The sequence below is a fragment of the Lutra lutra genome, chromosome 11 (genome assembly GCF_902655055.1).
Source record: "Lutra lutra chromosome 11, mLutLut1.2, whole genome shotgun sequence".
Classification (NCBI taxonomy): Eukaryota; Metazoa; Chordata; class Mammalia; order Carnivora; family Mustelidae; genus Lutra; species Lutra lutra.
This window is the reverse complement of record NC_062288.1, coordinates 95,005,163-95,025,409: the sequence shown is the minus strand read 5'-3', so window position 1 is coordinate 95,025,409 and position 20,247 is coordinate 95,005,163. Positions and strand designations below refer to the sequence as shown.

Genomic DNA, 20,247 nt, shown 5'->3' with positions numbered 1-20,247 from the left:
TAGGCAGAGAGAGAGAAAGGGAAGCAGGCTCCCTGCTGAGCAGAGAGCCCGATGCAGGGCTTGATCCCAGGACCCCGGGATCATGACCTGAGCCGAAGGCAGAGGCTTAACCCACTGAGCCACCCAGGCACCCCTGTTTGTTTGTTTTATTAATATATAATGTATTATTTGCTTCAGGGGTACAGGTCTGTGAATCATCAAATCATCAAAGCACTCACCATAGCACATACCCTCCCCAATGACCATAACCCAGCCACCCTATCCCTATCCCCCGCAATCCCCCAGCAACCCTCAGTTTGTTTTGTGAGATTGAGTCTTGTGGTTTGTCTCCCTCCCGATCCCATCTTGTTTCATTTTATTCCTCCCTGGGTTTGCTTTTTTTTTTAAGATTTTATTTATTTATTTGAGAGAGAGAGAGTGCAGGAGCATGAGCAGGGAGGGGGCAAAAGGAGAGGGAGAAGCAGGCTCCCTGCTGAGTAAAGGGCCCCATGCAGGGCTCAATCCTGGCACTTCAGGATTGAGTGCCCCTAGGGGGCACCTGGGTGGCTCAGTCAGTTGAACATCCGACCCTTGATTACAGCTCAGGTCCTGATCTCAGGGGTCATGGGATCAAGCCCTGCTTCAGGCTCCACAGTTAACAAAGGGTCTGTTTGTCCCTCTCCCTCTGCTCCTCCCCACTACTCTGTCTCTTTTAAAAAATTAATAAAAGTAAAAAAAAAACAAAACTTATCTCTAGCTAGATTCCACACCAGCTGTGTGACCATGGACAAATCACTTAACATGTCAGGGCTATTTCCTTATCTCTGAAATAAGAATGTGACAGTGGATGATGACTAGCTTCCTTTTGCTTCTGACAGTCAAGGACATTGAAATTAATTGTAGTTTACTGTAAAATGTAATTTAACTGGATGTATTCACTAAGAAGTGTTATAAAATGTCTTTGCCTGGATCGAGGAAGGGCAGCTTTGAGGGGCCCAGAGGTTGGAAGACCAGATTCAAGGCTCTGCCTTGCAAACTCGTAAATCTCCTGGTTGGAGGGGATTGTTTTGACACTTTTTCCTTATTGATTAAAATAGTCATAGTCCAGAGGCATCTCGATGGCTCAGTCATTAACCATCTGCCTTCAGCTCGGGTCGGGATCCCAGGGTCCTAGGATTGAGCCCTGCATGGGGCTCCTGTTCGGTGGGAGGCCTGCTTCTCCCTCTCCCACTCATCCTGCTTGTGTTCCCTCTCTCGCTGTGTCACTCTCTGCCAAATAAATAATAATAATAATTATTATTATAGCCCAGGGTCACCTGGGTGGCTCAGTTGGTTAAGGTTCCACCTTTAGCTCAAGTCATGATCCCAGAATCCTGGGATCCAGTCACACATCCCTGCTAAGCAGAGATCCTGCTTCTCCCTCTCTCTCTGCCACTCCCCCTGCTTGTGCTCTCCCACGCTCTCTCTCTCTCTGTGTCAAATAAGTAAATAAAATCTTTTAAAAAATAATGAAAAATAAAAAAGTTATAGTCCACAAAATATACAATATACAAAAAAATTACAAAATAAAATAATTACATTCCAGAATGTTAGACATCAAGAATATATTTTTACGATTCCATTTAATTATTTGACAGAGAGAAACACAGCGAGAGAGGGAACACAAGCAGGGGCAGTGGGAGAGGGAGAAACAGGCTTCCCACCCAGCAGGGATGTGGGGCTCGGAGCCAGAGGCAAACAGCCAACAACTGAGCCACCCAGGCACCCCAAGAATATTTATCTAAAACACACTATTTTGGGGACGCCTGGGTGGCTCAGTTGGTTAAGCTGCTGCCTTTGGCTCAGGTCATGATCCCAGGGTCCTGGGATCGAGTCCCGCATCAGGCTCCTTGCTCAGCGGGAAGCCTGCTTCTCTATCTGCCTCTGCCTGCCACTCAGCCTGCGTTTGCTCTCTCTCTCTCTCTCTGACAAATAAATAAAACACACGATTTTGTTTTCTCCTGACTTCTCCCAGAAGCCTAGAGTTGACAGTGTGGGAAGGCGGAACGTGTGGTTTTGCAAGCATCTGCCTCTCTCCCCCATGCTGGGCTTTATTCCCCAACCTTCTCTCACTCTTCTCCCTGCAGTTGGAAAGGTCTTTCAAGTTCATGAGAGAGGCTGAGGACCAGCTGAAGGCCATCCCTCAGTTCTGCTTCCCCGATGCCAAGGACTGGGCTCCCGTCCAGCAATTTACCAGGTAGGAGCCGGCTTCTCCTTTCCACACCCTCAAAAGCTAAGGCAAGAACCAGGGAGGGTGTCGGAGAGGACAGACGCCATAGATCAGTCTTGTTGCCACCCAGCCTGATGGGCCGCAGGCGAGAGATGGCCCCCACCTGTGTTTTAAAACATCCCTGAAGAGAAGAACTGACTTACTAGCTACGCAGATTCCCAGGCCTCTCACTCAGTGGGGGCATATGTTTGGTTCCTAAGCCTCTGTGAAGGGCAAAGTAATTCTTGGTCTAGGAGAAGCTAGAGGAGCATCGCCTAGCTCCCTTCCTTGTCCGTGCTCCGGAAACATTTAATAGCGGCCCATCCAGCTGTGAGATCCTGACGGTGTTCCTGCTTTAACCAGGTTCTTGTACCCGTATCATTTTATCAGATGTTCAGCGACTGACCAACCTCAGGGGCTGCTTATCCTGTGTTTGAGGCCCGGCAGTCTCTCAGGGCAGTCCGAGCCCCTCGGGGGGCTCAGAGGAGACAGTTCTCAGGGATGGTCACCCCAGAGGCAGTTCCAAGAGGGACACAGAACTCTCCATCTCTTTGGCTGCTCCTGCACTGAGTCACGTCCCTGGAGCAGCGGATGCCATCACACCCTTGAGCTCACAGAGGGCAGCAGTCCCAGTCGATGCTCCGTAGCGACGGGACAGCTCGGGTGCTGAACGCTAGGAGACCACATCCTCTCAGGGTGCAGGGACACTGTAGGTGTCCCTCCCCCCTCCTCTGAGGCCCAAGTCTTCAGCTTTGAAAAGAGGCTGAAGCATCCCAGGCAGACGGTGCAGTAAACTTCAGGGAGACGCTTCCCTTTGCCCCCAGGCTTTTTTGGAGCTTTTGGGGAGAGCTTCCCTCTTCCTGGCACAGATCCCCAAACTACAGATGCGCAAAGCTCCTGCACAGAGATGGACAGACAGGAGAGGGAGCAGCCCTTTCTGCCAGCCCCCTCCAGAATGTCCCCTGAGTGCTCTCTGCCAGGTGTCTTGTTTTGTTTGGCTATGTAATGCACTTTTGTTTCCCCGACCTCAGTGAAACCTTCTCATTTGTCTTAACTGGAGAAGATGGGAGCAGACGGTTCGGTTATTGCCGAAGACTACTGGTTAGTACAATACTGTTGGTCCGCCAGGGCTCTGGGCAGCGCTGGGTCTGGGGCTTCGCCGTGTGCCACAAGAGAAGAGGAAGGAAGCGTGATAGGTTCATCAGGAGAGTTAAAAGATTTGGGGGTTCATCGCAATCTTACTGGTAGGAAGGAACTAGAACTCCGTCTCCTTTAGAAAGAAAATACTTCCTCCGTTATTTTCCCTGTAGAAGAACTTTCTGTCCTTAAGCCAAATGTTCTTTCTAATAAAACGTGCTAGACAGACCCAGAGAGCTTCTAGTGCACACAATCATAATGGTTGCTAAGGACCAAAGAAGGATAGTTCTGTTGTTCATGCTATAGATCCTTCAAGAACGTCTTCTTCAGAACAGTCACCGGTAGGAGTCAGGATTGTAATCCAATGAAAGGATCATGCTAGCCCATTTTAGAGCTTGTCTTTTTGAGACCCATTCTTTTGAAAATCTTGAGTAAGAGCAAATCATTTTGCACTGAGTGTATTTGAATTTTCGAAATAAGCTGATATAATTTAGAGTCAAGATGATGCACAGCACATAGTAGGTATCCAGTAAATATTTGTTGAATGAATTAGTGAATAAAAAGCAGGGATAATAATTTAAAAAGTTAAGTGGGATAATAAGGTTTGGGGATGAAATTACTTTGACATATTGAGATTGATTTTCATTTAAATGGTTTGAAAATTACCCTAAAATGCAGTTTCCAAAAAGGATGTTCAGAAATAATTTCTAATTTGGAATTATCATTATAATAAACAACATTTGGTTTCAACATAGCTCCTTAAGAGGAACCACAGGGGTTGGGGTAAACAAGTTATGCCTCCTTTTTGGTTCCATAGGCCATATTGAGCACCTACTGTGCGCACAACACCCTTGATTTGGTCACTTCAGGAGAATATAAATGTATATACTCCATGACCAGAAGTGTTCCCCACTTATAAAATGGGGTTGGTAACTTCTTACCTAATGGGTTCTCAGAAGCGGCAGTGAGGAAACCTCTGCCCCCTGATAGGCACTTAAAAATGTTTGGGTTCTCTACTTTGAGATGGTAACACTCATGATTTCCTTGTTTCACTCCAAAAAGCCTGGTGGCAAAGGGAAGCGTCTCCCTGAAGTTTACTGCATCGTGAGCCGCCTGGGATGCTTCAGCCTCTTTTCAAAGGTGAGGACTTGGGTCTCAGAGGAGGGCGGAAGGGAAGGCAAGGCAGAGCCAGGGAGGACACAGGAAACACCTTGACTCCTGGTACTTGTGTAATCGTATCCCAGTATAGTTTCCTTCCCTCTTCCTCCCCCCTCACCTCCTGTGTTCTCCTATCATTAGTACCCGCAGTGAGAGCCGGTGAAGGTCAGGGCCCAGAGAAAGGGGGTGTGGGGAGAGTCGAAGTAATTGCAGAGGGTCTTCCCAGAATATTCCTTGTGCTTTACTTACTTCCAAGCATTGTCTTTTGTCATATTCGCTTTTTCATGACAAAAAGGCCGCTCTGATGGATGGATGTACAAGCATCTGTCTATGTGTGTGGTGTGGGGGAGATATTTGTTACTGTAGTAGGGCTCTAAATGGATCCAAAACTTACTCTCGTCCTCTTTCGGAGAAGAGAAGCCAATGTATCAAGACCTAGGATGGGCGCCTGGGTGGCTCAGTGGGTTAAGCCGCTGCCTTCGGCTCAGGTCATGATCTCAGGGTCCTGGGATCGAGTCCCGCGTCGGGCTCTCTGCTCGGCGGGGAGCCTGCTTCCCTTCCTCTCTCTCTGCCTGCCTCTCTGCCTACTTGTGATCTCTGTCTGTCAAATAAATAAATAAAATCTTTAAAAAAAAAAAAAGACCTAGGAATTGCCGGACTGTGCTGGCTCGTCCATCCCACTATTCTGTGTGGGTAGAGGGGAGCTAATTACTATTGTGTATGATGATAATCTCAAAACTAGGTACAATCCAACATTCATATCCTACATTAACCAGACACGAGTATCTAATCCATAAAATGATTTTAAATTCACCTTGTATTTTCAGTCTGAGCTTTGTTTTGGAGAATTGAAGTCCTATGTCTACTGTCCTCGGATGGCAGACGGCACTTCCTAAAAGCATTCCGAAATGTGTCTTCCTCCTGCCCACCCTCCGCTGATTCTCAGAGGAAGCCTGACCTATACTGATCTAGTGTAATCACTTGCCTTGGTAGAACTTGCACTTCTGTGCAAGTCTGTTAGAAATAAAGAATGGTATCAATGTATCTGTGTTCCTGCCTCTACTCCACTGGGGTGATAAGCCTTTTACATGGAAGTTGGTCACTTACAGGCTCTAGGACAGTTACGCATTTCTGCTCACCCCGGTCTCTCTCGGGGGGTTATTTAAACATGGAAATAAGGCTGTGTCACAGCCTTTGTTTTTGCACAAACGCTGTCGGAAGGTAGAAGTGAAACAGCTGAGTTAACCCAGCATCCAGTGGTGGCTTTGGAATTCACCTGAGCTCCATTGTTTGTCACGGACAGGGAATGACAAGCATGTGAACTTACTAACACCGTGTGATGCACAGTTCTGTGTTTTCATGGCATTTCTGTGACTAGGGATGTTGTGAGAGTGTGGTATGATGCCATGCCAAAGACCAAATAGCAAATACGCTGGCTAGAACCAGAAACAGAGCTTTGGCTAACTGATCTCTAAAACTTGAGCTATTCCCAGGTGAGGGACAAGGATGACTAAAATGACATAGTGTCCTTTGGTACAGAGAAAGGAATCAGGGTGCCTGGCTTGCTTAGTCCCTAAAGCATGTGACTCCTGATCTCAGGGTTGTGAGTTTAAGCCCCACATTGAAAAACAGAAACAAAGAACGAAGGGATGGAGAGAGGGAGGAAAGGAAGGAGGGAAGGAGGGAGGGAAGGGGAATCCTCTTCAAGAAGAACAGCTTTAGGAACGCCTGGGTGGCTCAGTTGGTTAAGCAGCTGCCTTCAGCTCAGGTCATGATCCCAGCATCCTGGGATTGAGTCCCACATCGGGCTCCTTGTTCTGTGGGGAGCCTGCTTCTCCCTCTGCCTCTGCCTGCCACTCTGCCTGTGCTCGCTCTCTCTCTCTCTTTCTGACAAATAAATAAATAAACAAATAAGAAGAACAGCTTTAGGGGCGCCTGGGTGGCTCAGTGGGTTAAAGCCTCTGCCTTCGGCTCGGGTCATGATCCCAGCGTCCTGGGATCGAGCCCCGTGTCGGGCTCTCTGCTCAGCAGGGAGCCTGCTTCCCTTCCTCTCTCTCTACCTGCCTCTCTGCCTATTTGTGATCTCTGTCTGTCAAATAAATAAATAAAATCTTTAAAAAAAAAAAGAAGAAGAAGAAGAACAGCTTTAGAATCCCTGAAGAAAAGTATCCCATTAAATATCACTACAGTCACACTGCGTAACAAACCACAGTGGCTTAAAGCACCAGTCATTTATTCTTAGAGACGCGCAGGTCATCTGGGGCTTGGCTTGGCTCTTTTCCACTGGGCTCACTCATGCCTTGTGGGTAGGCTGGGAGTTGGCTGATCCAGACTGCCCGATCTCTGCTGTCGGAGGCCACTCTAGAGTGGGGCTCGTCCACATGTCTGTCAGCCTCCTTAACAGTGAGCTGGCCCAGGCGTGCAGTTCTTGTGGCTGAGGCAGAGGCTCAGGATGGCAACCAGAAACACATGAGACAGGCCTCCTAAGGCCCAGGCTTAGAACTGGTGCAGTGTCACTTCTGCTTCAGCGTCCCTCATCCTTCTTTATTAGCCCCTAACCAGACTTTAAGACCTTTTTCCCTGAATTGCCTCCCCACCGCAATAAGACTCTTTCTAATTTTTTGTTATGTTATTTTTTATTGTGCTAAAATAAACATAGAAGTTACTATTTTAGCCATTTTTTTTAAAGATTTTATTTATTTATTTGAAAGAGAGGCAGTGAAAGAGAGCATGAGCGAGGAGAAGGTCAGAGGGAGAAGCAGACTCCCCGTGGAGCTGGGAGCCTGATGCGGGACTCGATCCCAGGACTCCGAGATCATGACCTGAGCCGAAAGCAGTTGTCCAACCAACTGAGCCACCCAGGCGTCCCTATTTTAGCCATTTTTAAAAGATTTTATTTTTAACTAATCTCTACACCCAACTTGGGGCTTGAACTCACAACCCTGAGATCAGGCGTCACATGCTGTACTGACTGAGCTGGCCAGGTGCCCCTACTGTAGCTGTTTTTAAGTGTACAGTTGATTAGCATTATGTTCATTCACATTGTGTGCAACTGTCACCGTCATCCATCTCCAGAATTGTTTGATATCCCTGAATCAAAACTCTGCACCCATTAAACACTAATTCCCCGTTCTCTTCTTTCCCTAGCCCTGGCAACCACCATTCTATGTTCTGTCTCTATGAAATCTCATTACTGCAGGATCTCATGTAAATGGAATCATATATTTATCCTTTTGTCACTGGCTCATATCACTTAGCATATGTCTTCAAGGTTCATCCGTATTGGAGCATATGTCAGAATTTCCTTCCCTTTTAAGGCTGAATAACAGTCTGTTATTTGTAGGTATCACATTTTCTATATCTATTTATCTGTAGATGGACATTTGTGTTACTTCTGCATTTTAGTTATCATGAGTCTTGCTGCTTTGAACATGGCCATTCAGATATCTGAGTCCCTGCTTTCAAATCTCTGAGCTATGTACCCATATATGTGGAATTACTGGATCACAGTAATTCTAGGTTGTTGGTTTGTTTTTTTTTATAGATTTTATTTATTTATTTGACAGACAGAGATCACAAGCAGGCAGAGAGGCAGGCAGAGAGAGAGAGGAGGAAGCAGGCTTCCCGCTGAGCAGAGAGCCCGACACAGGGCTCAATCCCAGGACCTTAGGATCACAACCCGAGCCTAAGGCAGAGGCCCCAATCCACTGAGCCACCCAGGCAACGCCTAATTCTAGGTTTTTTTGAGGAACTACCATACATAAAATCTTTTTAATTTTAATAATAAATTTCATTAAACCCATATATCCAAAATATCATTATTTCAACATATAATCAAATAGTCATTGATATTTTACATTCTTAATTTTGTATTCTGAAATCTACTGAAGATTTTACATTTATAACACACTTCAATTAAGACTAGCCGTATTTCGGGATGCCTGGGTGGCTTAGTTGGTTGGATGACTGCCTTCGGCTCAGGTCATAATCCCGGAGTCCGGGGATCGAGTCCCGCATCAGGCTCCCAGCTCCATGGGGAGTCTGCTTCTCCCTCTGACCTTCTCCTTGCTCATGCTCTCTCTCACTGTCTCTCTCTCAAATAAATAAATGAAATCTTAAAAAAAAAAAGACTAGCCGTATTTCAAGTGTTCAGTGGCTACACGTAATATTGTTATAAATGGTATTTTAATTTAAACTCTTTGATCTACAACTAGATTATGGAGGGTCTTGCATTTAGATTTTTTTTAGAAGATTTTATTTATTTATTTGACACTCAGAGATCACAAGTAGGCACAGAGGCAGGCAGAGAGAGTGGGGGGAAACAGGCTCCCTGCTGAGCAGAGATCCCGACTCTGGGCTCTATCCCAAGACCCTGAGATCATGACCTGAGCCAAAGGCAGAGGCTTAACCCACTGAGCCACATTTAGATTTTTTAAAATAATAGTTTTATTAAGATATAGTTTGCAAACCATGAAATTTGCCCATTTAAATTCTAGGATTCAAAAAAAATAAATAAGGGACGCCTGGGTGGCTTAGTCGGTTAAGCCACTGCCTTCAGCTCAGGTCATGATCCCAGAGTCCAGGGATCGAGTCCCGTATCAGGTTCCTTGTCCAGCAGGGAGCCTGCTTCTCTCTCTGCCTCTGCCTGCCACTCTGCCTGCTTGTGCTCTCTCTATGACAAATAAACAAATAAAATCTTAAAAAAAAAAAAACAAACTTTAAAAATAAATAAATAAATAAAATCTAGGATTCAGTGGCTTTTAGCATATCCACACAATTGTGTAATCATAACCCCATTTATAGGACATTTTTATTACCTCAGCAAGCAATGCCTGTTCCCATGAGAAGTCACTTCCCAACCCTCTTAACCATCCATCTGCTGTCTGTCTCTATGGATATACCTATTCTGGACATTTTATCCAAATGGAATCAAACAATAAGTGGCCTTTTGTGACTGGTGTCTTTGACTTAGCCTAATCTTTTCAGGGTTCATCCATGTTATAGCATGAATCAGTATCTCATTCCTTTTTATGGCTGATTATGGTCTACATTGGAATATCACATTTTGTTTATCCATTCATCATTTGATGGACATTTTGGTTACATCCTCCTTTTGACTATTAGGAATAATTCTGCTGTGAACATTTGCACTAGTTTTGGGTTTGGGGTTTTTTTTGTTTTGTTTTGTTTTTTCTTTTAAAGATTTTATTTATTTATTTGACAGACAGAGATCACAAGTAGGCAGAGAGGCAGGCAGAGATAGAGAGGGGGAAGCAGACTCCCCGCTGAGCAGAGAGCCAGATGCGGGACTCGATCCCAGGACCCTGGGATCATGACCTGATCCAAAGGCAGAGGCTTTAACCCACTGAGCCACCCAGGCGCCCCGAGGGTTGTTTTGTTTTGTTTTTTTTTTTTTTTTTTTAAGATTTTATTTATTTGTCAGAGAGAGAGGGAGAGAGAGCAAGCACAGGCAGACAGAATGGCAGGCAGAGGGAGAAGCAGGCTCCTGCTGAGCAAGGAGCCCGATACGGGACTCGATCCCAGGATGCCGGAATCATGACCCGAGCCGAAGGCAGCTGCCCAACCAACTGAGCCACCCAGGTGTCCCAGGTTGTTTTTTTTTTTAAGATTTTATTTATTTGTCAGAGAGAGCGAGCACAGCAGGGGGAGCAGCAGGCAAAGGGAGAAGCAGACTCTCTGCTGAGCGGGGAGCCCAGTGTGGGACTCGATCCCAAGACCCCAGGATCATGACCTGAGCTGAAGGCAGACACTTTATAGACTGAGCCACTCAGGCGTCCCATTTGGGGTTTTTTTTTTTTTAATCATTTATTTATCTGAGAGAGAGAGTGCACGTGCACATGGGGGTGGGACAGAGGGAGAGAGAGGGAGAATCTTAAGCATACTGTAGGCTGGTTGTGAGCTCGCCAACATGGGGCTCGAACTCACAACACTGAGATCCTGACCTGAGCTAAAACGAAGAGTCAGATGCTTAACTGACTGCGCCACCCAGGCGCCCCAATGTACTAGTTTTTGTGTGAACGTGTTTTCATTTCTGTTGGTTCAGAAGTGTAGTTGCTAAGTCATCTAGGAGCGTTATCTTTACCCTCTGAAGGTACTGCCAGACTGCTTAGCCAAGGGGCGTCACTAGTTCAGTCTTCCCCAGCAGTACACGAGGGTTCCAGTTTCTCCACTTTATCACCAACACTCGCTGTTGTCGATCTTTTGGTTACACACCCCCTCATGGGTGTGAAGTGGTTTCTCATTGTGGTTTGGGTTTGCTCTTCTCTAATGGGACCCTCAGAGAAATGGTAACTCCACAGATACACTGGAGATCTTTTTAGGTACTGTGGGCCTTTAAAGGGCTACAAACCATTATAATACCTAAGTTTTTTTCAGCACCCCCCCCAAGGACCAATTTTTATCCCCCTGGGGGCAATATTGCTCCCATTGATAATGCATGTATTGGCCCAGTAAGTTACCTGGCCAAATCCGAAGTCAAGGGGGTCAAGAAACTTTACCACTTCAGTGGGAAGAACTGCAAAGGTAACGGCAAAGGAGTGGGTGCACAGAGAGGAGATTTGGGGCAATAACATATAGGTTGAAAGACACTTTAAGTTTGGCCTGATGCAGACAGCAGGCCTTCCCCATAATGCGTCCGTCACGGTGGCAGGCCCATTTCACTGAGAGCAGAGGGATGCCTTGGTGCCCTGACATCAGGACAGCTAAGCTCTTTTGTGACCCTTGCAGATCTTGGATGAGGTAGAAAAACGGCGAGGCATCTCTCCTGCCCTGGTACAGCCCCTCATGAGGAGTGTCATGGAGGCCCCTTTCCCGGCACTGGGCAAAACCATCGTTGTCAAGAACTTCTTGCCAGGATCGGGAACTGAAGTAAGTCATCAGATTCCTACTGTCTGCTAGAGGAGACAAAGCTCCTCCAGCTGACCAAGGGGCCGGCTTCCAGTGGGCTGTCACATCAGTGAATGTGATTTCAGGCCTAGGAAAATCCACCCTAAGTCCTGTCCCTCCATTCCGGGATTCAGTCCTAGAGCTATGCCACGGCAGTACATGGTATTTCTTTGCCTGACCTTGGCCTTACAGGTTAGGGACCTGTATGAACATCCTTAGTTTCTCTTACTAGCCCGTTACACTCATAGGTTGTATTTGAAACTATATTTTTGGTCTCCATCACCTCCATAACTTATAATGTAAAACAGATTATCTTCTGGGAAGACGAGCTTATGTACTACTTTTTATTCACCTGTCTAGGACTTTGAGGTATGTCCCTTTTCTTGGCTGGGTTGGAATTTAATGCAGGACTTTATTTTCATCCTTCCCATTCCCTTTATATGGCTCTGTGGATATCACTAGGCAGATCCCACTCAGACTTGAGTCTGTAGTTCCAAAAGCCCTTGAAAAAGCTGGTCACCTCTGGAGACAGGGGAGGGATAAGGATAGGTCTGGAGTCTTCTGGAACAGCTCAGTTTCCCAGAACAGAGGGAAGTATTCTCCGTGTTGCTAGAAAACCCTATACTATCCCATAGCAGATGGTGGATTGGCCATAAGGATGTTAACATGAGTGAACCCCACTACGGGGACAGCACCGGGCAGATGCCATGCTCAGAGCAAAACACCAGTTTCTGCTCACTGTGAAGGAGACAGCTATTTAAAGAGAAAAACACACACATGAGTAGTGACTCGAGATGAATTCAGGAACATTTCAACAAATACAGAATGAGAAGATGTGCCCACCAAGCATACAAGCTGTAAATACATCATAAGGGATTGGCATGGGGTTGGGCTTACTGAGAAATGCCTTCCAGAGGAGGTGAGTCCTGAAGCTGCTGCTTGGCTCTGGTGGTCCTTCTGCGCGAGCCTGCGACTCCATTCCAGCAGTTAATGTTCCCTTGTGAGGCAGAGACACTTTGCCGTGGGACTCCAAGTCATAGGACATCAGCAGTCATGGATCTCCCAGGGAGGGGGATGGTAGAAACGTGTCATTGGCAGGCAAAGCCTCCAAGCATTTGGGGCCATGGGCCATCGATTCCGCCATCCTGTGTCCCCACCTTCCTCTGAACTTTCCTCACACTTGACTTTGCGACGGAATTCGTACCAAGTGTACCTGCTCCCTCAGTCTCCCAGGATCTTTCTTTTCCCGTCACTTTTGCCTTCCTCGTTTTCTTTCCCTTTTCCCCTGCGAATGGCTCAGCCCCGCAGAGGACCTCTGAGCCTGTGGCGTGACCCTGCCTCACGGCTGCTCCTGTTCCCTGGCAGGTGATTGAACTGTGCCGCCCGCTGGACTCCCGGCTCGAGCACGTGGACTTTGAGTCTCTCTTCTCCTCTCTCAGTGTCCGCCACCTGCTCTGTGTTTTTGCCTCCCTGCTTCTGGAAAGGAGGGTCATCTTCATCGCAGACAAGCTCAGGTACCAGTCTTGGTCACTTCCACTCAAGCGTCTGAAGGATAGTTGGTGGTGGACTCTTTGGGGTGTGGGGGCAGGTGACTACCCGGGACTGGGGAGGCAGCCCCTCTGAGGGAAGAGAGCAGACCAGTGGGCCTCGGGGATGGGAGGTGTATAAGGTGCACCCATCCTGTAAAACCAAGGAAGCCTGTGCTTCTGTGCGCTACTTCCCTGACCCTCGCCTACCTTGCATCGTCCCGCGGGGTGCTGGGTGCTCTGCTGTGTATAAAGGGCTGAGGACGGGAGTGCAGAGCTGTACTCAGGGTTTTCCGTCCGGGCGGGGCAGGGGACGCAGGAGTGAGCAGAGCCCCGGGGACTGTGCTGTCTAGGCTTACCAGAGCAGCGCGTCCTGGACACCGAGGAGGGCACTCATGCTTGGAGGAGGCCAGTTCTGGCTGAGTCCTGAGACTAAGAGCAAGTAGGAAGCACATTCCAGGCTAAAGGAGCTGTAGCTATCTAGACGAAGGCAAGGGGACAGGAGACCGAGCATGTCACCTTCAAAAATCTTATAAAGCAGTTCACTGCAGAGAGAGGAAGGCGAAGTGGGGGGCAAGGAGCCAAGGTTCAAGGAGGCCTGCAGGGCCGTGCGAAACACAGATGGCTCCCCAAGGCGGCCCTTCCTCTCCGTGTTAAAATAAATGACACAATCACACACACCAGCTCACTGCTTGGTAGGATGCCCTCCATGTCCTAAGGTACATGTTCAATGATTTGCAAAACCATGTCACAAATCAGAGAAAAGCCAGAGGAGAGGCAGATAGGAATTTGAGTGAATTCTGAACTTTAAAAAAAAAAAAAAAAAAAGAACTCCTGGCATTTTCATCACTCCAGAATACTGAATCAGAGCCGCCTTGGCTTTGGAACTGAGGGCACAGCAGCACAGGTGGTGACCACAACTCCAGTTAGGGCTGAGCCAACCAGGGAAAGCAGATGAGGCCAACCGAGGAGTCCATCTGGAAAGAGGAAATGCCAAAAACACAAAAATCGAAGAACTGTGGTTTGGAGAGGAAATATGACTCCCAAATCTGGAAAACAAAAGGGAGGAAGAAGAATGGAAAGAAGGTATGAATGTGGAGCTCATCAGGAACGTGGTAGGAAATGGAATCCAGTCCTCTCCTCCCACTCCAGCCCATCTGGTCATCTTGGTGACGCTCCTCTTTGGACAGCGGCCACTTGGCTACTCCCAGCCTGCTCCCACCCAGGTTTTGAGCGAGCTCTTCCCTGTTCCCGTCATGCTTCTTGCACTCTGGGTGCCCTGAGGTCCGCACAGGAAGCAGGCCGGCTCTCCGCCTGCAGCTGGTGCTGGGCGGGGGCAGCTCTCAAAGCTCGTGGGCACTGGGGAATTCAGGCGGGAGACTTCTAAGGTTGGGGCTCCGGAAGCGAGAGATGAATAATAACCCTTCCGTGACCAGGGTCGGATTTCATCGAGTAGCTGTCGGTATTCCCTGGAAGCCCCGTTCTGTCCCCCGGAAGTAGGATTCTCAGACTCCACTGTTGGGGAGGGGATGGGCTCTCAGGAAGGCCGAGGCAAGAAGGGAAGGCCAGCCAAGTGAGTGTGCTGCCTGCCCAGACTGGACGAGGGGCCACGCAGTCCCACGAGGACCTTGCTGCCGCATTGAAGATGGTAGGCTCCGGAAGGTGCCGCCGGAGAAAATGTCTGCGAAGATGGGCATGGCTGGAAGGGAGCGTGCCCTCCCCAGGCTTCCCTCGCCAACAAAGGAGAACACGAAGTATCACCTACTTTTCCTGTCAAAGTACAATGAGAGAGAAGGTGGGAACAGAACAGGTCAAAGTCAGATGCATCCCTGAAGGCCAGCAGAGGGGATGGGTCGTGCTTAGGGTACCAAGACTCCTGGAAGTGCTGTGACAAAGATGTCAGGAGGGGACTTGCCCACTTCTCACTCCTGCCTGGGCAGATTTCTGGGTTGACAGGCTGAAGGCCTTCCCCCTGAGCTGCCCTAACAAGAGCAGAAGGAGAGCGAAGGAAGGCCATCCCTGAGAATGGAGCCTGCCCCATGGCTGCCTCAGGGGTGGCTCTCCCAGCCCTTCCACCTGCTCTTCGGCAGCTTTACTTGGGGGACAAGTCCCTGATGTGGTCTGATCAGAGGAACCGTGGAGTGTCTTCTTGCCCACCTTCCACAATGCCTGGTATTCTGCCCTCGGAGACGGAGTCCCTTCGAACAGCAAACCCACATGAGAGGGCAGAGGGGTTAAAATGCCACCTGTGGCTGCTGCGCAGACAGGGTCCAGAGCCAGGCCACTGTGCAGTTAACTACCGTGTGTGTGTGTGTGTGTGTGTGTGTGTGTGTGTGTGTGTGTAAAACACCTGAATTTCCTTTGTAGACTCTTTAGGGCTTTCAGACTTGCACATCCGTCCCTCATCACACAGGGCCCAGGGCCCACGGGTGCTCCCAGGAAGATCGAGGAAGCCTCAGTGTCCTCAGCTGTGGGCCCTGGGCTTCCTCATTTATGAAATCAGGGCTTATCTGCACAGAGGCCCCTCGTCACTGCCACTTGTGCAACTCCCATGTCACATTGTCCTGAGGGGCAGTCAGCCCATGCTTTTCCTATTACAGATGGCTCAAGGTTTTCTCTCTCTTACCCAGTACATTATCTTTCCGTCTAATACCTGTTCCAGGCAGACCTGAAGAGGTGGACAAATAAATAAAGGCCCATAGAGCTGAGGCTGGAAAAGAAGGACTCAGGGCATGAGTGAGCCAGATGACAGTAGCAAGACGGCCACCGCAAGGAACACTGGAGTGTCGCCTCCGGGCCAGGCTCGCGGAAGGGGTTGACCTTCTTTCGGGCTCCTGACAACTCAGTCAGATAGCTTCTATTATTAGGAAGCTAAGAAGCGCACAGAGGTTAAGTCACTTTGCTCAAGCAAAGTTCAAGTGGTTAGTGGGAGGGCTGGGACGTAGGCAGCCTGGCTCCAGAGAAAATGAGAAGGAAGGAGGAGGAGCAGGCCTTGTGGTCTGGGGGTGGGGGTGAAGGGCGGCATCTGTGACCCCACCTACAGAAGTATATAAGGAAAGTCTTTTTTAAAACATGCCATTGAGACCCCCTGTGTGCTTGGCATCAGGCTAGAATTGTGTAGTGAAGAAGCTGAGACTTCTGTGCTTTCCTCCCCAGACCCTCCCTCTCTGTGGCCTTCAGCTGGGGCCCAGTGAGGCCAGTGGGACCGGGTGACCCCACAGTCTTTCCTTGCTCTGAAATTCTCTCACTCCACGGGCCAGAGTGCTTGGCGCCTCCTGGAACCGTGCTCCTTCGAGCCTTGCCCTCCCTCTGATCCTGGCCCAGAACCTCCTAAGGGCCCCATTCCTAACCCCACCTCCTCAGGTATCCTGTGTTTTCCAGAGTGTCCCAGGGGATGACCATGTCTTGTGCCCAGCTATGCAGTGTGGGAGAGGACTGTCTAATCCCTACAGGGCCCCTCTGGCTCAAATGCTCTGTGTGATGCTAAGAACATGCTGCTGAGGGCAAGTCAGCCCCCACACCCCACCTCTCCTCATGCTCCATAGGCTCGCTCCTCTCCGGCTTTATCTGGTTAGGTAGAAATCACTGGGCCGCCTGTCCCTGCCACTGAGGCCTCCCGTAGAGCAGTTCTGATCCCCAACACTTCAGAGCTGGTGTGACACCAGGTAGCCGCCTGTGCTCATTTAATGTTCCTCTTAACGTTTCTAGGTTAGAGTTAAATATGCACTGTGTTGTGGGTCCTCTCCAGGGTGCCCAGGCCTCTGCTCTAGACGGTGCTTAGAAGTCGGGGTGTCTCTGCCCCTCTTTTGCAGCTTACACTGTCTGCTTCTGGAGTCCTCAGTGCCGGGTCTCTCTGACCCTCCGCTGTGACCCTTTCCCTGACAGGCCACCTAAGCCAGGATAGGGAAGTCCGGCTCACCTGTGAGAAAGTGACCCAGCTGGGGCTCCTGGCTGACTCAGCGACTCTAGCATGAAACTCTTGATCTTAGGGTTGTAAGTTTGAGCTCCACCTTGGTGTAGAGATTACTTAAAAATAAAATCTTAAGAAAAAGAAAGAGAGGGAAGGAAGGAGGGAAGGAGGCATGGGGAGAGAGAGCTAATGATCAAAGTACAGAAAATCCACCAAAGAACATCCTGTCTGTGAAGTTGCTGAGTGAAAAGGCCAGAACCCATCTTCCCTCCTCCGGCCTGTTCTGCTCACCCGGTATCCCTTTAGGAGGAATCTGTCTTCACCCACTGCTGCCTGAGGTACGGGCAGAGAGAGCCGTAGGGAATTGAAGGAGTCTTTGGCCCCAAGCTAGGGCTTGGGGGACAGTGGCTGGTTGAAAGTTGTCTGACCTGGGTAAGTCTGTAAGGAGAGCCTTCCGCTTAAGCCCCCGTGGGGTCTCTCATCCTTATCACCACCGAGCACAGAACTCTACACACCACACACGATCCCATCTCCAGCCCTATTCAGCTAGAAGTGGAAGCAAGCCCCCTCATTCTTATGATTCCCCCTAATCTTTGCGAGACCGCAGAACAGCACATGAGAGCAGGACACCCCACGAGCTCAGTGAGTGTGTGGCATCCCGGGATGGATGTCAACCTGCATTTGGCCGGTCATCTTTCCGCCATCCCCTCCCCTCCCCACACACAACGTACTTACTCTTCATTGCTAGTGAGTCTGCCCACGGCAAGAGGAAGTAGCTGGGACTCGTGGCAAATACTGAATGAGTTATAAAAGAGTTTTAAGTCAAGCCAAAAATCTGTCAAATTTAGAATAACATTTTTGCTCCGTTTCATCTTCGGGGTGGACACTGTTTCTTAAGGCTCTGTCAAGCCCAAGTTTGACGGATGGAGAGGAGGGAATGTTGGTGTGATGGCTTGTTCTGTTGTCGTAGCAACCCAAATAAATACTTTCTTATTCCCCCCTTCTTCATTTCCCCAGTGATAAACATTTGTTTTTTAGTTTATTATAAATTTCAGTTCCCAACGTTTTGACTAATCTACAGACCAGGCTGGATAATAGAGCCAGAGCTGGACGTAAACAGATTTGTTCAAAAATTTGAGATGGGGCAAAGTTTTTAACAATCAAGAAATTTTCTTGTTATCTTTTTAGAGTACTGGAGACTGTAAGTCAAATGACTACTGGCTAATGACAAGCTAGGATTAGGTGGTCAAGTCTCGCTAAATAGCGGAGTTTGCACCTTGGCTTTGCCCCATGGGTAGCTGCACAGGTAAGCGGCTAGGTAGCTGTGCACCTTCATCCTTTTATGTGCTCCTTTTGGTTGTTTTTTCTTTTTGATCAGTTTCTTTAAGCCTAAATGGGGACCCCTGTCCTGTCTAGAATCGGTTATGCTCAGCAGTGTTTGCTGTCGCAGAAAAAGCTAGGGTTTGTGAGCTTGCCCGGGCCTCTGCAGCGTCAGTGGCTGCCAGTCTTAGAGATGCAGAAATTTCATTCAGCAAAAGCCTGTGAAAAATACAGCTTTAGGGGCGCCTGGGTGGCTCAGTGGGTTAAGCCTCTGCCTTCGGCTCAGGTCATGATCTCGGGGTCCCGGGATCGAGCCCCGCATCGGGCTCTCTGCTCAGCGGGGAGCCTGCTTCCCCCCCCCCTCTCTGCCTGCTTGTGATCTCTCTCTCTGTCAAATAAATAAATAAAATCTTTAAAAAAAAAAAGAAAGAAAAGAAAAATACAGCTTTAGTAACCTAGTGGCATCAGTCTGATGAAATATTAAGTATCAACTACCTATTTTTGTACGTGAACACCCAGAAGATAACATTTGGAGCGAAATTCAGTGACGAGCATGACCCCAGTTGTCTTCTACGTTGAACCCATCACTAGCGGAATCTTGGGCTGAAGACTTATTCTGGTTCTTCCATCAGTGGTCCAGATGCTCCCAGGCTCTGCTTGCCTGTGTTGTCACCCTTCTGTGGCGCTTACTGCAGGGACGCAAACCCTGTCCCCGACTTTTATCTGTTCGTCTGTCCGATGCGACGCTACCCCTGCTCTTCTGTCCCGTCTCCACTAATGAGCCCTAGGATTATTTCCCGATGACAAGCAGTGGTTCTTTTTCCTTTCCAGCTGTTTCCAGTGCCTGGTTTTCTCTCTTGCGTAGATTTGCAGTTTGTAAACATTAAAGCTGGAAGGAAGTTAGAAATTATCTAGTCCCCTTTACTTATTTTACAGATAAGGACGTTCAAGGCTTCTACCTGAGATCATACAGGGAGTAGCAAAGCCAGTTTTCTCGGGGCCCAGCCTATGTAATTTGTTTTTGTTTTAATTTGGCAACGTTACTTCCGGGTTTGAAAGTACAGTGTGGAAATGCGGCAGCCAGTGCTGGGGGTCGGCTGCCTCCCGCTGGGTTCCTAGGTACCAGCCCAGACTGAAGTGTGGCTTTCAGCTTCCTGGGAATGATCCACTGGGAGAGATACTTTGCTTGGGATACTAATGGACGCTGATGGGATCATTCTTCAAATTCCTGGGGAGTCTGTCTATCTCAGGAAACTCGTTGTTTACTTCTCTGGTAGCATTTTAGAGAAGGCTCTGTGTTCAGTTCTTACTGGTTCCTCGATGAATGGGAAGGTTGCTGAGCGTAGTAACTCCACACTCGGTGACAGGGGCTCGGTAGCAACCAGAACCAAAGTGTCTTCTCCAGGACAACTTAAGTACGCACAAGTGCATCCTGATGGCTCTAGACTAATGCTTCAGCCCTCACAGAGCACTGCTAAATAGCAAAGCATTCTGGGACCTGACCCTTCTCCCCTGTGCCCATCTTGAAGCCCTGTGGCCTGGCCAACCTCCCCCATGGGCATCACCTCCCTCCCCTGCTTTTGTACAAATCGACCACAGCTGCAGGCTGGTGTTGCTTTCCTCCACCCCCACGGTAACAAGAGCCAGCTGCGAGGGCTCTCTTCCTGGGACTTCCTCCAAAACATTGCCTCTCCTCCAACCAGCAGATGCTCAGCAAGTCTGTGCCGTGAGCTTGCTTGAAAAGTCATCCTCAACTTCACCCAAACCAAAGCCTGTTCTTTCCACAGTCCCAAGAGACCACCCATCCTAGCAGTGCCCCCCCCCGCCCCCGCCCCTGTGGAAGGCTCTTCTAGCCTTCATGAGCCTGGGACTGATTTCATTAGCACTTGCAGCTGAGACCGAGAAAAACACAAGCGACACTCAAAATAATCCCATCTTTTCTCCTCTGCCTTTTATTTTGGGGGAAGAGTTGTCACTGACTGTACTCTGCAAAATCTGACCTTTCCGTCTAGTGTTTCAAGAGAGAAAGGTTGGTTCCCCCCACCCCCGCCAGCATGCTGATG

The 20,247-nt window shown here is 48.7% G+C and overlaps 1 protein-coding gene across 1 annotated transcript in view; it reads left to right on the top strand.

Moving 5' to 3' along the window:
* The window catches only part of DENND2A (DENN domain containing 2A), a 92,927-nt gene that overhangs the window by 57,283 nt on the left and 15,397 nt on the right, over positions 1-20,247 (top strand). Inside the window, exons 10-14 of the mRNA XM_047694464.1 lie at positions 2,106-2,215; positions 3,259-3,328; positions 4,427-4,504; positions 11,270-11,410; positions 12,794-12,942. Coding sequence (XP_047550420.1) covers positions 2,106-2,215; positions 3,259-3,328; positions 4,427-4,504; positions 11,270-11,410; positions 12,794-12,942 — 548 coding nt within the window. The remainder of the gene's footprint in view (positions 1-2,105; positions 2,216-3,258; positions 3,329-4,426; positions 4,505-11,269; positions 11,411-12,793; positions 12,943-20,247) is intronic.